This window comes from Ovis canadensis, chromosome 3 (assembly GCF_042477335.2).
Source record: "Ovis canadensis isolate MfBH-ARS-UI-01 breed Bighorn chromosome 3, ARS-UI_OviCan_v2, whole genome shotgun sequence".
Classification (NCBI taxonomy): domain Eukaryota; kingdom Metazoa; phylum Chordata; class Mammalia; order Artiodactyla; family Bovidae; genus Ovis; species Ovis canadensis.
Genome location: NC_091247.1, coordinates 93,580,455 through 93,599,455, shown reverse-complemented (window position 1 = coordinate 93,599,455; position 19,001 = coordinate 93,580,455). Strand labels below are relative to the sequence as shown.

The following is a 19,001-nucleotide window of genomic DNA, read 5'->3' as shown; positions in this document are numbered from 1 at the left end:
CCATGTGGCAGACCCAGGTTCAATCCCTGGGTCGGGAAGATCCCCTGGAGAAGGAAATGGCAACCCACTCCAGTATTCTTGCCTGGAAAATTCCATGGACGGAGGAGTCTGGCGGGCTACAGTCTAGGGGGTTGCAAAGAGTCAGACACAACTGACTGACTAGCAAATTCGTGTACATGAATGAGAAAATGAGAGAAGGGGACGCTTAACAATTGTATACTAGCCAATGTCTGTCTACATGAATACAACAGTTAACAAATATTTAGCAAATGTTTATGTTCTATTTACCCATGTATTCTTTTCTTATTTATATTTAAACAACACTGCAGACAACTAAGCAGCAGCATCCCCTTCACCTTGAGCAAAGCAGACATTTCTGTTTCCCCGGCCCCCTTTGGAAGCTCCCCAGCCTCACTTCCGCATAGTGTCAACCAACAAATGCAGAATGTTCTAAACCCGTATTTTAATCCCATTACTTATTTAAAGGGTTTCCCCACAATTTTGGTTCAATTAAACATGTACAGAAGGAACCCAATGATTGGTGTCATTAGTCAAAGCAGAAACCCTCAAACAATTAGCTTCATGCAAAACGTGTGAACAGGGACCCAAGGAGTCCCTGACTACTTGTTCTCTTGGACTCAGCTAGCAAGAGCACTTGGTATAATTCTGCCAATGCACGCTCCAAAGTGGTGGCTCATAGCCTGCAGTGAGAAAACCACCAAGGAGCCTTTTAAAACTACCAGTGGGTGAGCCCCACGTCAAACTAGCCAATCTGAAACACAGGGGGCAGGGCCCAGGCATCTGCACTTCCTTAAAGCTCCAGAGATGATTTAATGTACAGTCTGGGTTGACACCCACGGCTCCAGAATATTGAGCATAACTCCCCCAGCAGGTACTGGGCACACAGATCAGGACTAGTGCAGGGTTAGTCACTTCGAGAAGCCAGGCAGTGGCCACCATAGCCTTCCTGGGGTGATGAAGACTCGGCCACAGCTACGGTGACCCACTGTCCCAGTTTATCAGGGAAGGAGGAGTTTCCTGGGATGTGGGACTTCCAGTGCTGAAACCAGGACAGTCCCAGGCAAACTGGACACCCAGGAGTCTCCACTGAGTGGAATCACTGAGCCCTTCTAACATTTCAGCAACTGCTTCTGCAGCCAAGGGCTACCAGTCTTCAGCCAGGGGCTTCCTAGGGGTGGGAGAGAATCGCTGGGAGCCAGGCATAAGCACGAAATAGAATTGAAATGGTGCCGATGCCATTTCAGCATCAGGAAATGGTGCAGGAGACTGCTTCTCTCCTAAGAACAGCCCTAAAACCCTTGGGAAACCTAAAGAGGGTGTGAGGCTTCCGAAGACAGCAGAGCAGAAGGGAAGCTGGGCTGGCACAGATCTAGCAGACCCTTGGGTGCAGAAGCCAGGCCAGGAGGAGGCAGGGAGGGAGCCGGGGGCCAGCCCCCCACCTCTCCTTCCCGCAGGGACCTAAGGCAGCCCAGCCCAGGGTTCCCCCATCGCAGTCACCCAGCAAGGGCACCACACTCACTCTGTGGCAAGTCTTCGGCCCTGAAGACCTTCAGACAGAAGTGCGCTCCACGGAGGGCCACGCCGATCGGCCTAAGCAGGTTGCTCTCGATGTCCTCCTTGTCTTCAGAAGGGTCTTTTCTCTCCAGCTACAATACAACCAAATCTGACTACTTAATGAGTCCCCAAGCACAGCGTTTTCCCTTCCTTTTCTGAGAGCTCAACCAACACACTTAAATAGTGCATCTTGAAGACAGGCAGATTTCATCCTGCCCACTCGTAGCCGGTGATCTCCAGCAGTTCCTTAGCCTGAGACTTGCTTCATCTGGACAGTGGAGACAATGACACTGACCTCCCAGGCTCTGGGGGGATCGACTTCAATCACGTGTCAGTGCACAGGCCACCAGCAGGCACTCAAGAACCACCATCTCCTTCCCAACCCGCCCATTAAAAAATAGCGCAGGAGTGACGGAGGTCTAGGCCGGCCACTGTCTTCAGTAACATCTGCCCATTCACCTGACCAGTATTTATTGAGCAACTAGGAAGTGTCAGCTTCATGCCAGGGGCGAGGGATGTAACAGAGGTCCTGCCTGCATGGCACTCACCATTTCACAGTGAAAGGCACCTTTAAGCAAATGAATGAGCGAGCATGTGCTGAGTGTTTTGATTAGAACAGTAATAATAAAAATAATATATATTGATTTTATACATGCTGTCATTTAATTCTGACAGCAAGCCCCACGAGCAGTGGGTCTCAAACTTGGCTGTACATTAGAAACAGGAGAGTCAGTGTCTTCTGGACCACTGCTGCACATTCCAAATAAAACATGGGTTCTGGTTCGACAGGTCTGGGGTGGAGCCCAAGCCTCTGCATTCCAACAAGTGTCCAAGTGATGTCCATGCTGCAGGGGGCCAGGGCCTAGAATACCCCACTTTATAGATAAGCTGGATAAGCTGGAGAGTTCACAGAGGTTGGAAGCAGAACTGGGTGGGTGGGATTTAGGGAGAACAGAGCAAGAGGGCGGGAAACTATGGAAACTGGGGGAGCGAACAGTGTCAGTGGTATCCCAGCTTTGAGACCTGGATGATGGATTCAGGCAGAGGCAGCAACTCACGCAGAGCAAGGGCTGACATGCAGTTTGAGGAACAAAAGATCCACCTGCTGCACTTGGGCAGGTGAGGGGCAGAGGGATAGAGGACAGGTGGCACAAGGCCATGCCCAGCAGTCCACTCCTTGCAAAGCTGCCTGGACCATCCTCACTCAGTCTGCACATAGAAACCCGCTTCAGAATCCCCGCAGCCGAATTCTCCATCCCAGAGTGCCTCATGTCACACAAGAGCCCGGGAAGGAGCTATTAATAGCTCTACACTGACTTTCTTCAGCTCACATTGGAAGAAAATTACCCCCTTCTCTGCTTTCAGTCATCCATAACACTGTTTGTTCCCATAGGCCACAATCACTGATTGAGCACCTGTTGTGTACAAGACCTGTACTAGGCAAGAGGGGAGATAAAAGGGTTCATGTTTACTATATTGCCCCTGACCTCAAGAAACTGAGTCTCAGTGACAGAGATGGACACAACAACTAACTAACAAAACACGGGGTGGTGACCGGAAGGAAAGATCCATTGATCTCCCTGGAGGACAAGGCAGCCGTCGTGGAGAAAGTAGCATCTGGACCGAGTCTTGAAGAACAAAGTGACTTTTGGTCAACAGAGACAGAGAAGGCCTTCCGACAGGTGGAAAGACGAGGACGGAAGTACATTCTGGAAAGGGTCACACTGACTGGCGTGGCCACAGCACGCAGTCCATGCAGGTACACACCAGCAAGTGGCCCTGCGAAACCAGCCTGAGGCCAAATGCTAATGGCCTTGAATGTGATGCTGAAGATTCTGGACTTCATCCCGAAAGTAACTGGCAGGCAGGGTGGGTCACTGGAAGAGTTTTAAGAGGAGACTCACACGATCTGTGCATGCATGCATGCTAAGTCACTTTCATCGCATCCAACTCTGCGACTCCATGGACCATAGCCCACCAAGCTCCTCTGTCCATGGGATTCTCCAGGCAAAAATACTGGAGTGGGTTGCCATGCCCTCCTCCAGGGCATCTTCCCAACCTATGTCTCCCGCATTGGCAGGTAGGTTCTTTACCAGTCGTGCCACCTGGGAAGCACGTGATTGTACCTGGGTTTAAAGAAGGTGATTTTGGTGGTAATGTGGGGGCTAACTAGATTCACAGCGGCCGAACCCCATCTTCATTCACAGGAAGGCCCAGGTAAGATATGTGAGAGCCTGACCTTGGTCTCTGGTCTTGGCATGGGAAAGAGGAGAAGCGTGCACTGTGGTCGTCACACCAACAAGACTGGCCGACTGTGTGCATGTTGACGTCCAGGTTTGGACTGAGGGATGGGGAAGGGTGTTCAGGCCTCTGACCTGGGGGACCAAGCGGATGAGTGCCATTTCCCGAGATATCACCTAACACAGGATGGGGAACAGGTTTGAGGAGTGGTCGCCAAATGATACTGGGTTCCCATAGGTGAAGTTAGAGGGGCCAAAGGGACGTGTTCACGTGCTTTGTTACAGGAAGCTGGAACAGCATCTGGAGCTGCGAGGATCCAGGCTGGAGATGAGCGATTTAGGAGCCCAGGTGGACAGAGATAGGCTCCTCCACAGATAGACAAATATGCTGCAAAATCTGACTGAGGCCAGATGTTCATGGGCCTTGAAGGTCATGTCAAAGGCACAGCAGAGAGGCAGGCAGTGAAATCCTATTGAGCTGCTGAATTTGAAGAATCCATTTTTTTAAAAAAAGGAAAAGAATGAGGGGAGTCACAGATGCTGAAGGAGGAGAGAGTTTCAGGTAAGATATGGCTCTGGAATCAAACACTGTGGAGCAGCAGATCAGATTAATGAGAGAAGAGCTCCCGGGACTTGGCAATGGGTCAGGCTTAGGCAAGTGGCTCAGGGAAGGAGGTGATGGGCGGCACGCTGAAGCAATGAAGGAGCGAGCAGCTGGTGAAGGACTGGAGAAAGGGGACGTGGGGTCCTCTCAAGAGTTAGGTAACCTTGAGGATGGCTGAAAGGACGAGGAAAACAGCTTGGACAGGAGGGGTGAAAGCAAGGGTATTCTGAGATCAGCAAATCTGGAGCCTCGCACAGACCAGAGGACAGGAGCCAGAGAAGAGGCAGACCAAACTGAACAGGAAAGCAGGCAGGGCTGAAGCACAGGCAAGGGAGGTGGGGAGAGGGAGATGGAGGGGGAGGGAGACGGAGCGGGGAGGGAGACAGAGGGGGGAGGCAGAAGGAGGGGGGAGGCAGAAGGAGGGGGGAGGGAGACGGAGGCGGGAGGGAGCCGGAGGGGGAGAGGGAGCCGGAGCGGGGAGAGAGACAGAGGGAGAGGGAGAGGGAGGGGGGAGGGAGACGGAGGCGGGGAGGGAGACGGAGGGGAGGAGGGAGACGGAGGGGGGGAGGGAGCCGGAGGGGGGGAGGGAGCCGGAGGGGGGGAGGGAGCCGGAGCGGGGAGGGAGACAGAGGGAGAGGGAGAGGGAGGGGGGAGGGAGACGGAGGCGGGGAGGGAGCCGGAGGGGGAGAGGGAGCCGGAGCGGGGAGAGGGAGCCGGAGCGGGGAGAGGGAGCCGGAGCGGGGAGAGAGACAGAGGGAGAGGGAGAGGGAGGGGGGAGGGAGACGGAGGCGGGGAGGGAGACGGAGGCGGGGAGGGAGCCGGAGGGGGGGAGGGAGCCGGAGGGGGGGAGGGAGCCGGAGGGGGGGAGGGAGCCGGAGCGGGGGAGGGAGCCGGAGGGGGGGAGGGAGCCGGAGCGGGGAGGGAGACGGAGGGAGAGGGAGAGGGAGGGGGGAGGGAGACGGAGGCGGGGAGGGAGCCGGAGGCGGGGAGGGAGCCGGAGCGGGGGAGGGAGCCGGAGGGGGGGAGGGAGCCGGAGGGGGAGGGATTTCAGCCCTCTCGCCACTGCGCACTGCCACTGTGCAACTCTGCCTCTCTAAGGAGAGAGGAGGCCGGAGCTTAGGGAAGACCAGAAAGTTAGGAAACAGCCACCATGGAGAATGGGATAAGAAGCAAACATCACCCAAGTGAAAGAAGAAGTTGGCAGCACTTCCAGGTGACTTCTGCCACCAAGGCTGACCAAAAGGTGGTGTGGACAGTATGTCATGGGGAGGTGGGGGACGCGGAGATACAGCAGCAAACCCCAGGGGCTAGGGAGCACCATGAGAGAGAGAGGATGGGAGCCGGGGACCAGGCTGCAGGAGGCAGCTGGTGGGCGGGGAAGCAGACAGGGGTCAGGGCTGCAACCTTAGCGAGGAAGAACCATTCACTGAGGGTGAGGGACCGAAGGAGGCAGAAAGAAACTGCTGGCAAGAGGGATTTCTGAGCTCAAGGGCTTAAAGAAGGTAAGATCAGACGCTGATGGCTCATCAGGGAGGACACACTGGTTTCAGAACAAAGGCAAAGAGGGAAACGTGCCAGCAAGGACCCTCCTGCACCAGGTGTAGGTAACAGCCCAGGAGACCAAAAGGAGGGAAATAACCAGAGAGGCAGGCTTCAGAGAAGAAGGCAGTGCTGAAGTTGGGAAGCTGCCATGGGAAACCAAAAGATGGCCACGCTTCCATTCCAAAGACCATGGCAAGCTGGAGCAGAAAACACAGGCTTCCTTCTGCGCTGGTCTCAAGAAAAGTGGTTTCATCTGGGAAAAACCAGGGTCGGATGAATGGGGAGCGGAGGAAGGAGTGTTTTAGGAAAGGAGAATAGATTTAGAGATGCCCTGTAGGAGCAAGAAGGCACAGCGTCTGGAGAGATGAGCAGGGAATGACAGGAACAGGGAATGAGAGAGCAGGGAGGCGCCCTTGGGAGGGACAGGGCCGTCTGAGCTTCGCTGGCCCCTGCACAGCACCCGGGGCTGCCCCAATCCCTCCCACCGGGGCTGCCTGAGCCTGCATCATCAGCCAGCTCTTCAGCCTTAACCTCCTCATGGACCTTGCCCTCCACCTCCCCATCACATGCGGCTTTCCCCAGAGTCTCCACCTCCCCAACCCTCCCCTGGAGACCTGCTTTCCCCACTCCTGCCTCCCCCTGCCTTGATCATTTCAGTATCTGCTTCACCATTTGTGTATCTGATTTCCAATCTTCCCACGAGATAGTCAATATCCACAAGGACAAGTCACTCACAACACAGGTCCTGTCTTCCACCAACAGCATCTTAACCTTCCCTCCCCTGCAGCTGCTAGAGGAACGGCCACATCTCAAATCTCCAGCCCGCTCAGAACCAACGCTCCAGGAAAACCTTGACCTTGAGACCCTTCTCTAAAAACAGCCTCCATACTATCTAGCTTATCCAATCCCCCTCATACCACAGGAGGCACTCAACATAGAGCTTGGCACACAGCAGAGGTTTAAAATATGTGTGTTCCCTAGCCCTTCCCTATTATTTGTCCTCCTCATCAGCCTGGTCCTCCCACACCCTCCCTGCCAGGCTCATCAGCTCCCCAGCCCCATGCCTCCACGATGCCTGCCTCATCCACGCCTAACAGTGCCTCCATCCACCTACCTTCTGGGTCCCGGCCACTAAGTATTAGGAGGCTTTCCCACAAAGCCTCCAGCTCCTGTGTCTGCTCTGAAATCCTTCGGTCTTATCTGTGTCTGTGTGTGTGTGTGTGTGCATGAGAGTATATATGTGAGTGTATGTGTATACACTGGAGTATTACTCATCCACTAAAAAAAATGAAATAATGTCATTTGTGGCAGCAAGGACGGACCCAGAGATTGTCATACTGAGTGCAGTGAGTCAGAGAAACACTAACGTCATATATTGCTTATATGTGGAATCCAAATAAATGATACAAATGAAGTTATTTACAAAATAGAAATAGACTTCCAAACCTAGGAAACAAATTTATGGTTACCAAAAGGTGGCGGGGCATAAATTAGGAATTTGGGATTAACACACTACTATATATAAACAGGAGAAGGCCACGGCACCCCACTCCAGTACTCTTGCCTGGAAAATCCCATGGACAGAGGACTCTGGTAGGCTGCAGTCCATGGGGTCGCTAAGAGTCGGACACGACTGAGCGACTTCACTTTCACTTTTCACTTTTGTACATTGGAGAAGGAAATGGCAACCCACTCCAGTGTTCTTGCCTGGAGAATCCCAGGGACAGGGGAGCCTGGTGGGCCGCCGTCTATGGGGTTGCGCAGAGTCGGACACGACTGAAGCAACTTAGCAGCAGCAGCATATATGAACAACAACGACATACTGTACAGCACAGGGAATTCTACTCAATACTTATAATAATCTATAAGGGAAAAGAATCTGAAAAAGAACAGATATACACTATATATAGACGGGAGAATATGCACCAAAGTATTAATGATGGTTCGCTCTGATGGGCAGAATTATGAGTGATCCATTTCATATTTATGCTTTCCTACATGTTCTACGCTTCTCACAATTGCCAAGTATTCTTTTAAATCAGAAAAGCTAAAGTTTTTTGTTTGTTCATTTGGTGCCTCCACGGCTCGGTGGCGGTGCTTATGAGGAGGACGAGGAATGTACTCACGGGGGCTTCGTCTCCAGGCCCCAGCACACAGAGACTCGCTTTCAGGTAGCCCCTGGCCCCAGCAGAGAAATCGTCGGGATCTGAGAGCAGCAGCCACTTCCTGAGGTAGGCGTGTCCTAAGGGAACAACACCCTTGGTGATCCCCAAAGTGGAAGAACCCAAGTCTGCGACCACACTGGAGAGCCCAGGGCGGACTCCACTGGGTGAGATGAAGAACTCATCTACCCAGACATGGGGAAGGACTCCAGCTCTAAAATAAAAGGTATTTTGAGTGTTCATTCCGGTCCAAATCAGAAATGTCAACAGACACCACTATCAGAGGCTGCCAAAGCCAGACCCCAGGCCATTTTCCTCCCCTTCAGGAAGTAACCAGTCCAGACCAGAGAGCAAGGTGTGGAGAAATCCTGGACTTGTCGTCCAGATGACCCACCCATCTGGAGGGACCCCAGCCTCCAGCAATCTTTGCTTAGGACTTCCAGTTTAGCACCCCAACTGGGCCAGCTGAGACCCACGTGAGGGTTTGATATTCCTGGGGACCTGTTTTACCCAGAAAATGAAAGCTGCCCTCTCTTTATGCCTGCAGCCTCACCTCCAAGATCAGACTCCACCTTTAAAGTCTAGAAAAGATGAGTGTCCCAAGTGGGTGCCCCCATGCAGCCAGAACCCAAATGCAAAGACCTGCCCAAGAGGATGACAGGGCGACTCACGGGGCTCTTGGTAGATGCTGCCCACGTCCAGCTGAAACCAAACAGAAGAGGCACAGGTCACAGTCCTGCCAGCAGAGTGTTAAATAAAGTATGATGCAGGAAAGTTAAAAATCTGATGCATTAGAGATCATGTTTTCAAGAACATCTGGAGACATGAGAAAATGTCAGTCACCTGTTATTTCATGGGGAAAAAGTGGAATATATTTTGACTGAAGTTTGGTGAAGTGTATCTATGCATAGAAAAGGCAGAGCAAAGGAAACATGCTGGATGGCAACTGCACTACCTCTGGGTGGCAGATTTGGGAGGTTTTTATTTTATTTTTATTTTCCCTATATTGTATAATTTTCTATTAAAGAAAAACCCTTACAGATTTTGATGTGATGGTAGGGGAGGTTATGCATGTGCAGGGTGGGGGTATGTGGGAACTCTGTACTTTCCACTCAATTTTTCTATGAACCTAAAATTGCTCTAAAAAACTACAAAGTTTTTTAAAATGATAGATTACATTTATAATTAGGAAAAAATGCTTTTTTAACCTCACCCTTGGGTTCTTACAATAAGATTAGAGACTCAAAACATAAGACTTATTATAGAATGACTCAAGCTCAATCCATTCTTAAAAAACAAAAAACTGCTTCTCTAGAAAAACAGATTCCGTTTTCTATCTGTGACTACTTCTCAGAGAAGGGGCCATATTTTATTTGGAAAGCAGAAGGAGGGTCAAATAAACCTGTGCCCTTTCTTTCCATTTGATAAATTCTTGAAGATTCAAAACTGGGAAAATCAGTAAGAATGACATTAAAACATCATTTGTGAAGATCTCCAATGCCAGTTGCCTTGATGCTAATCTGTTAAACACATCCCATGCTATCAGTTCAAGGTCCTCTGCAGGTTCATTTCTGCACATCTGGGACACATGAAGGGGCAGGGTCACCCCACGCCGCCCCCCTGGACCACTCCCGATCTGGACCCACTCCCCAGCCCCGGTGAGCTCAGGGTACTGAGCACTGGTGTCACGCTGGCCCCAGACGGCCAGACTGAGGAGGAGGGCTGCCTAAACGCAGGCCCACACTGCCTCCCCAGGATGCAAGAACAAATGTGGATTAACAGTAAGAAGCTGAACTGCCCCCGCTGGAGGGAAGGGGGGCGGTTTCCCTCTCCTCTCTTTTTGTCAGAACGTTTTCCTTGGAAAACTTGTCAATATAAGTATTTTCCCTGACTCTTTGAAATGTATCTTTTTAGAAGCCAGATAAGTCATTCCTCAGCTTTAGGACCCAGGAATGCCTTTCCCCAGGCTCTCCAATCTCTGGCAAGAGAAGGGCCTACCTTAACCAAATTGTAAAACTACCTCCTATCATAAAAATGCAAGGGTGTTTTCTGATTTTTCTTGTGACGGTCACCCCAATTACCAGATAAAGTTAGGATGAACTATATATACTGAAGGCGCTATCCTGGCCACTAACTTGGGCATTAGTAATTGTTTATTGTTCATCTCAGGAATATGTATGGAATGGGTTGTGTCTGCTTGGCTCTACACAAGATTTCTTTCTGTCTTCACCATCTCTTATCAGATGGCCCGTAATACCATCGTATTGGTTTAATGCTTATTCAATAACAAAAGTGCTCTCTTTCTCTACTACCTTTGTGAAGAGAATTTCTGGGTTAGGAGAAGATCTTGTTTGGATTTTATCGTCATATTTTTCCAAACACAGTCCAAGACAGATAGGTCTCTGAGCACCAACCCTGCCTATCATCCACAGAGTTTCCGCTAATGTGGATAAACGAGAACTGATTGCTTTCAAAGAGAATAAACCATTTACCCGGAACTCCCCGATGAGAGCATCTGTTCTGAGGGAACGGGAGTCCACCACCTGAAAGGAAACACAAACTAAAATTCTGGCCTGCAAGTAAACGTTGGCCCAGACAGGTCCCAGCCCAGCTGCTCCTCCTTCCCAAATAATAACAGCCCACACTCTCAACAGCACTGGCTCTATCCCGGAGATTATTCCAAGCAATGCTTAACCCTCATGAGAACCCCACAAGTAGGTACTATTATCGTTCCCTTTCTCCAGATGAAGAAAGAGCCACAGAGGCCACTTGTACAGAATCACACGTCCTCTCCTCGGCATAGGCAGGACTAGAAGCCAGATAGCTTGGCTTCAGAGCCCACACTTCTAGCCACTCAACTATACTGCCTTTCAGAGGAAGCGGGGGTGATGGAAAGAGCTAAGGTCCAGTGAAACAAAATCTTGGCCAGAAGCAGACATATAGACAAACAAAATAAGATGAAAATCAAAGGACCACAGCACGAATGAGTCTGGTACCTGGGGAAGCTGGGCGGCGTCAGGGTCTCCCCACTCCGCTGCCACCTGCATCCAAGCCCCGAAGGCATCTTTGTGCCAAGCGGAATGGGAGGGGAGAGCGCGAGCGTGTGAGCTGCTCCCTGTCACCCGGGCTCGGCTTCTAAGCTTCTCACACACGCACACACACACACATGGAGCCCACAGAAAGCGTCTGATGGCTGGCACGTACCGTGATGAAGATGGGCTCATTGAACAGCTCCGCGGGAGAGTCAAATACATTAAAGAAGAGAGTCTGTTGGTTCAGGGCGAGAGGGGGACAGATGAAGGCACGCTGAGCCTGGGGCCGGGAGGAGACGGCCACCGCCCAGCCTCCAGGGCTGGTCCACACAGTGAGTGTGCGGTGGGCTCAGCCCAGCACCAGGCTCTGGGGATTCAACCTCACAGAAGTGGTCATCTCAAGGACAGGGTGGCCGGCCCCACGGATGGTGGGGGTGTGGAGCAGGGGGAGCCCAAGGCAGGAGTAAGAGCAGAAGCCCTCTCTCCAGTTCCTCAGATAACTTGCTCAGGACCGGGCACTGCCCTCCACCCAATGCTACTGCCATCTGCAAAACCCGAGTGAACTGCCAGGCGTCCGCTGCGCGCTCCCACCAAGGCATTAGCCCTAACCCAGGGGCTCCCACCTCGTTGAAGAAGGGGCTGTTTCCTTTGTGGATCCGCGTCCGCTTGGTCTGCCCAGCGGCGGTGACCTTGACCACAGGCTTGATGTTCACCCCTGGCAGCTGGCGTCCCTCGATCACCTGGACCCTGATCTGAAAGCCAGGAGAGGCTGTGAGCCGGAGGAGAGGAAGAAGTCAGGCACACACCCCCACCCCACGCGAGAGTCAGAGATCTCAGGGACCACCCTCACAGCCAGCCTCTTGGGATGGGTTATTAAAAAGGAATTAGGAAGAACATTGTAAGAACAGTATTTTCCCACCAAGGTCCTTGGCATCTCTAACACCCCATGGTGCCACATAAGAGCTGCCAGGCTGCCCCAAGCAAGCTGCCAGCAGGAAATTCCAGGGCTGGCCCGAGAACCCAGTCCCTGTTCAGCTCCTGCACAAGCCCCATCTCAGGCCCCTCGATGGTGAGGCTTTTGGGTGCCTCGAATACTCCTCACTGACAATTCCCTCAGAGGTCAGAGCTACAGAGTGATACAACCCCACTTCATTCTTACATAGTGTAAGATGCAACACAGAATGTCTGACATTCTTAGAAGTGAGTTTTCTTCATTGAACTTTCAATAAGTGATGGTTTCAAGAACACCTGTGCCTCCAAAGTTACGCAAAAGATTTAAGAATATTACATTTTAAAGTGTTAAAGCTTTCATGAAAAAAATACAGTGTTTACCGGTTCTAATTTCTAACCAGCAATTATTTATTTTAAAAATAAGCTGCTATAGAATATATTATCAATGGCAATGGGAAGAGGGAGGGAGTGATTTTTATTCTTTTCATTGTATTTTCCAAATTTGCTACCAAAAAAATCTTTTTTTTTTCATTTATTTATTACTTATTTGGCTTCACTGGGTCTTAATTGTGGCATGTGGGATCTAGTTCCCTGACCAGGGATCGAACCCGGGCCCTCTGCATTAGGAGTCGTAGGCACTGGACCACCAGCGAAGTCGCAAAAGTTTTTGTTTGTTTGTTTGAAGGAGGAAACAATAACATGTCTTGTAAATAATAATAAATTAGAATTCTGCCTCTCAGGCAAACACGAAAGTGAAAACGTTAGTCACTTGGTAGTGTTCAACCTTTTGTGACCCCATGGACCATCGCCCACCCGGCTCTTGTGTCCATGGGGTTTTTCAGGCAAGAATAGTGAAGTGGGCTGCCATTTCCTTCTCCAAGGTATCTTCCTGACCCAGGGATCAAATCAGGGTCTCCTGCATTGCAGGCAGATTCTTCACTGTCTGAGTCATCAGGGAAGCAGGCAAACGTGGGTTATAACTAAAACTTTTCTGAAATTACCACAATTTGGAATTGAAATATATTTTTATAATTCATTGCATTTAATAAATAAATATCAAAGTTTCCTGTTTTTAATTTTTAAAGTAGTTCTGAAGTTAAATATCACTAAATGCAAATTACATCAAAATGGAAAATTCTGTAGAAAAGAAAAAGAACCAAAAAGGACCCAAATTAAGTGAGATAGAGTTTTTGGATAAAAATAAGTCAAAGGGTTAATTTTCATAGTTTTATTCTGTGACAAGCTTGAACAAATTCAAACTGCACATGACCTTCACAAAAATCATGACGATTAACAGGGGGAATGGATAGAGAAAAAAAACAGGCAGAGCTTCTTAGATTTGGGGATCTTGTTCAAATGCAGATTGAGTCAGTGGGTCATGTTGTCATGCCCCAGGTGACAACCATGCTGTCCGTCACTTTGAACAAGTATTCCCAGCCAGCATTCTTGCCTGGGAAATCCCAGCGGACGGAGGAGCCAGAGCACGTTAGGGGCCGTCTGGCTGGGAAAACAGGTAGCAACTGTGGTGATGCTGGCGCTCTGCAATTACCGACCCCCGCCCTCACTTTTTTAAAGAGTAAAACCAGGGGCTGGGGAGAGGTTTTCTCTAGAGACCCCAAGACATGGCCTCCCCATCGAGCGTTTGCCCAGGACCCAGGGGAACCAGACTCCCATCTTAGCACCTCCCGCACAGACAGGTCTTACACTGGCCGCAGAGGCCGCCTCTGGCTGAAGGAGGAGGCCGCGGTCACCTGGAAGTCCTGCGGCTTGTCCGACAGCAGCTTTCTGGGTGCAGGCGCGCTTCTCTTCCTTCTCCCCCCGGGGTGGTAGGGGGGAGGATGCGAAGGTGGTTTCTTCGGGGTGCTGGGGGCCCCCGGGCCCGGAGCCCCGCTCTGGTCCAGGAATGGCTCGGCCTCGTCTCCTGTGAGCCCCTGGTCCTCAGTGTCCTCCTCTCCTCCTGTGTCTGGAGGAGAGGGTCGTAATGAGGCTGGGTGCCTCTGGCCCCTGGGTCTCAGCTGACGGCAGACCCGAAGGCCCAGCACCCACCTCCCCTGCCCCTCTCTTTCCCCAGTGGTCAGCCAGGATGGATGAAGGAGAAGAAGAGCTTCTAACAGCTGAAACTTGAGGGTGGTCAGTCTGGTTAGCAGGCAGGAGGAGAGAGAATGGCCCCAGCCCTCCCGCCAGGACCTGCAGGAGGAGCCCTCCTGGCTGCCTCGCCCCGCTCTGGGGAGCTGATGGCGGCAGCAAGTGGGCTGGTTACGGGCAGGAGGGCCGGCTCAGCCCAGCCCGCGTCTCACCCGTGGGGGCCAGCCACTTCCTTCCAGAGTGTCTCGTGTCCACGGTGCTGTCACTGAGCAGGGACCAGGTCTCGGCCTGGCTCTGGCCCCCACCTGGCACATGGGCAGGGCACAGCCCCAGGAGGGGAGGTAGCTGGTGAGGGAAGCCAACCCAGGGCCCCCACCCCCACCAGCCCTGCCCTCCCCGCCTGCCCCCACCTGACACAAAGCTTGGAACAGGTGCTGGTCGCCACCTTCAGGCCAGAGCCTAACTTTGTCAGATCCACCTCAAAGTGGTCCCAGAACACTTGGGACCCTCGCTCTCTCTACTCTCGGTCACCAGGAGCACCCCCTTCTTCTTCCCTCAACCCCAGTCCAGAGGGATCAGCCCACCTCTGAGCTCAGACAGTGCCAAGGCCAACAAGAGGGGCCCCGCTCTGCCTCCCCGACCAGGAGCCCCACACGGCCCCCAGGACGGGCTCAGGGCACACCTGGGATGGGCTCCCTTCACCAAGGGAGAAATGCTGGAATCTTTCCCAGGGGCAAGACCCCACCTGGCCCATCTGTGTGCTTCCTGTTCACTCCAGCAGGCTGAACTGTCACGCCCCCCCCCCCCCCCCCCCCGCCCTCCACAGCCACCACTAACAAGCCAGCCACCTTATCTGGTCCTCACTTCACAGGGCCAGGAGAGGTAAGTAAAGGGCAACCGTAGGCCCAGAGGGGGAGTGACTGGCCCAAAGCCACACAGCTACTGGTGTCAAGGCAAGACAGGAACTCATCCCCTGACTTCAGCTCAGGGTTCTCAGGGAAAGTCCAACTCTTGTCACATGTCATTGCTAAAGACCTGCAGAGTGCTGGGCAGTGGGTGGGGCTCAGGCATCTCCTAGGATAGACCTCCTCCCCAGCACAGGCCTGCCCTCTAAAATTCCCACCTCTCTGGAGCTGCAGAGGGCCAGGTACCTAGCGCCCACACAACACCTTCCTTGAACCGCTGGCACTGGGAAGACATCATCATAGTAACCCTAGTGGCCCCTAAGGGGCATGCCTCCTGCCCCTTTACTTTGTAAAATGGAAGTCAGTTCTACAGACTCCCCACCCACCCATGGCCTCTCTTCGCCAGGCCTGGGCAGCCCCCAATCTAGAAAGGCACCCCCTTCCCAGGCTCAGGTGCCACCACTAGGCTTATTCCCCCAGCCCTGCCAGGGTGAGGGTGGGCTCCTCACCAGCCACCATATCCATGTCAGGCAGAGTCGGGGAGGGTTCCAGAGGTGTTAATGGTGGAAAGGTGGGCATGGCTCCAGGCAGCGGCGTGTAGGACACCTGCAGGACCAGCGAGGCCTGGAACAGACAGGGGTGAGAGGGCAGCGGGTTAATGTTGGCCTCCGACCACCGCCCTCCAGCACGCTTCCTGTTCCTGTATCCCTGTTCCTTTCCTCCAAACCAGGAATGGAGTCTGGTTTGCAAGAGGCGCAGCAAAGCCATCCCCAGGAGCCCATCAACATAGTCACGTGGTTAGGAGCACTGAATCAAGTTCCACCACTCAGAAGCTGGGTGACTTTGGCAAGATCTGAAATATCTCTGGGCCTCAGTTTCCTCATCTGTAAAATGGGGGTAGTGATGGCAATAGCACTTTCGGCATAGGGTCAAATGAGGATTAAATTAGTGAATTGAATGCCTAGCGAGCTTCTATAAATGAATCAGCGGTTGAACTTCACCTGCAGGATTTTTCAACTCTCAGCTTACACCCGTCTTCAGAAAAAAAATGCCCCGTTGGCCACTCTGCTCAGTCAAGGGTCCTCCCCTGTTTCTCCACAGACAGCTCAGCCTCTCTCTGCTTAGGCCCCAGATAGCACTGAAAGGATGAGGCCCTCTTTCTTCCCAGAAGCAACCCCCAGATGCTCTGGCTTTGACCAGCGAGGGGGGGATGACCCATCAGGCCATTCACACGGACAGGGGAGGCTGCCTTGTGCCCCCACCCCATCCGAGCCCACCAGGAGACCAACACCCTTCAAAGGGCCTGAATAAAAGGTACAGCCACGCCAGGTTCTCCAGCCTTGCTGCTCCCACACCAATGGAGGCCTGACCAAGCCTTCCCTGGTTCAGCAGGCCTCCTGGGGCAGCCTTTTAATCCATCAGAGTAAGAACAACTCCAAAGCATGAAAGTTTCAGAATGTAAAAGAAAATAAATTGCATAATCCCACCATTATTCACATTTTGATATAATTCTCTCCAATCTTTTTTAATGAATAATGTTCAGCTCTGCTGTACATCGAATATTTTTCTTTTACTTCATATGAGACAATAAGCATTTCCCCAAATTTTGATAAACCCTTTATAAACATAACTGTTAATGATACATAATATCTTCTGAGCAACTCAGTGTAATTCACTAGACAGCCATCTCTGCTGAGTAATGTTAGGGATGTCTGGAAACCCTTGGAGCAAACCTTGGTCCTGAGCTGGAAGGAGCTCACAGTCCTGGGAGTATCCAGCTCTGGAGCTTGAACCCTTCAGGTGAGGGCCTGGACTTGGGCAGCCAGGCTAAGGAAGGGCAGGGCAGGGGTGTGTGTGGTGGGTGAGGAAGGGTGCTCAGAACACTGAGGAAGGAGGCTGGACCCAGTTCGCCATCCCAGGAGACCTAGTAAGAGGCCCTGCAAGGCAATAAGACCCTTAAGTCCCAGATCCAAGGCATTGTCCTAACGGCCGTGCAGGTTCCTGAATCACCACCAGGTGTCGCCACTTGAGCTGCCAGCGCGCCCCCAACCCCAAGCTCTAGCGACACAAAGAACAGCCGCTCAGGCGGCCCCAGATAACCAGACCCGCCCACAGCCACGCCCATCTCCCTGAGACTCCAATCCAGGTCTGGGGTGGGCCTGGGAAGCTGTGTTTTTCTTCACTTCATCCAAAGGCAATCTGGGCTCTTCGGAGCAGTAACGAATTCCAGGGTTAGGCCAGAGAAGGTAGATGACCCAGGAACATCTTTTTTGTGCCGGAAAACAAGGAAATATTCAAAGAACTATAGAAACATGCCAAAAGGACACAGAACCCTTTCGACATGTTTTGCTATCAAGGGTTTCCACAGGTTAAATCTGGGACAATTTAAACATGAAAGTCAATGATGATGGTAACAGACTAAACCACTGAATAAAACAGGAATATATGAATCCATATAGAAATAAATTAATAAATACAACAGGAGGACACTTTTCCTTATAGTGGAATGCCAGATGATTAACGCAGAAAAAAATTAATAATTGATTTAGCAAGCATCAAAGCAACAATCCAACCAAGAAATAACAGTGAGTGTTAAACCTGCTGGATAAACATTAGATAGAGAACAAAGTATTTAGAGTCACAAAGCACCTTCCCCCGTCCCCAAATCCTTACTTATTAGAAAGGAGAATGGATGCATGATTGGCGAAGAAACCCAGCAAATGCCAGGTGATCAAATGATCCAGAGTAATCACACAGAAATGAAACAAATAAAAGTCCTGCCAGTCTAGGACATGATGGGGTCAGCACGGCATTGCGGTATTCCGTTCCTGCCAAAGATAAACACCCTAAATCTAATTGCAGGCAGATTCTTTACCAGCTGAGCCACAAGGCAAGTCCAAGAATACTGGAATGGGTAGCCTATCCCTTCTCTAGCAGATCTTCCTGACCCAGGAATCGAACTGGGAATCCTGCATTGCAGGCGGATTCTTTACCAACTGAGCTGTCAAGGAAGCCCAGTCATGAGAAAAGAGCACGCAAATATGAACAGGGGGACATCCTACAGGACAGCTGGCCTGGATTCCCCAAAGTCTCGAGGTGACAAGGTTATAAAGGTCAGACGCGGAATTCTCCCAGGGGGACGGAGACTAAAAGAGACGGAATGACTAACACAACAAATGATCCTTAATTGGATCCTTTTGTTATAAAGGGCACTGTCGATAAAACTGATAAAACGTGAATGAGAATCTGTGGTAGGGTCACATCAACATTAATCTCCTCATTTTGAAGGTTTCATTGTGGTTATGCAGGAGAAAGCCCTTAATCAGAGAAAATACACACTAAATTCAGGATGAGGAGTCAGGAGAAGGAATCAAATGGCTTAGAACAAAATATTCTTTCAACCACTCCTGCAGCTTTTTGCTGAATCTTAAATTATTTTAAAATAGAAGGTTCTGAAAATCCGAGAAATTTGCTTCTGCTATAACCACAGGAATCTCATTTAGCAGAGATGAATGAAGCCCCCCTAACATGTGGTGGCTGCGGGCTTCTGACCCTAGGACCAGATTCCTTTGAAGAACACCACTTCCTGTTCCTCAGAGCTCACCTTGCCCAGCCACCATCCTTCACCACCTGGGGGCTTCCAGTACATCATCTCTGCGCAGAAGTGGAGCCGTGTGAGTATAGCTGCTCCAACTGCTCCATGCTGTGGACTGGGTGCCATTAGCAGTGGCCTCTGAATCCCAAGACCATCCAAGTAACCCCTCCTCTCCTGGAGTTTCCTGAGCATCAGATCTCCACACTGAGGGCCCCCCACCAACCTCCTGAAGACTTAGCAACGTGCCAGTGGTTCCAGGCATGTGAAGAGACCTCGGGCACAAAGCCAGTTCCATCTTTTACATGCCCAT

The 19,001-nt window shown here is 51.4% G+C and overlaps 1 protein-coding gene across 31 annotated transcripts in view; it reads right to left on the bottom strand.

Annotated features, from left to right (window-relative positions):
- DYSF (dysferlin) overlaps positions 1–19,001 on the bottom strand; it is a 227,982-nt gene that overhangs the window by 150,789 nt on the left and 58,192 nt on the right. For 17 of the 31 annotated variants that reach the window (XM_069583650.1, XM_069583666.1, XM_069583664.1 and 14 more), the window contains exons 5-13: positions 15,606–15,720; positions 14,404–14,496; positions 13,858–14,069; positions 11,779–11,907; positions 11,328–11,390; positions 10,616–10,666; positions 8,795–8,825; positions 8,088–8,203; positions 1,541–1,667 (exon numbers count right to left, since the gene is read on the bottom strand). In XM_069583650.1, the coding sequence (XP_069439751.1) occupies positions 1,541–1,667; positions 8,088–8,203; positions 8,795–8,825; positions 10,616–10,666; positions 11,328–11,390; positions 11,779–11,907; positions 13,858–14,069; positions 14,404–14,496; positions 15,606–15,720 (937 nt within the window). The remainder of the gene's footprint in view (positions 1–1,540; positions 1,668–8,087; positions 8,204–8,794; positions 8,826–10,615; positions 10,667–11,327; positions 11,391–11,778; positions 11,908–13,857; positions 14,070–14,403; positions 14,497–15,605; positions 15,721–19,001) is intronic. The other 14 variants (XM_069583662.1, XM_069583672.1, XM_069583668.1 and 11 more) reach the window with 1 other exon arrangement.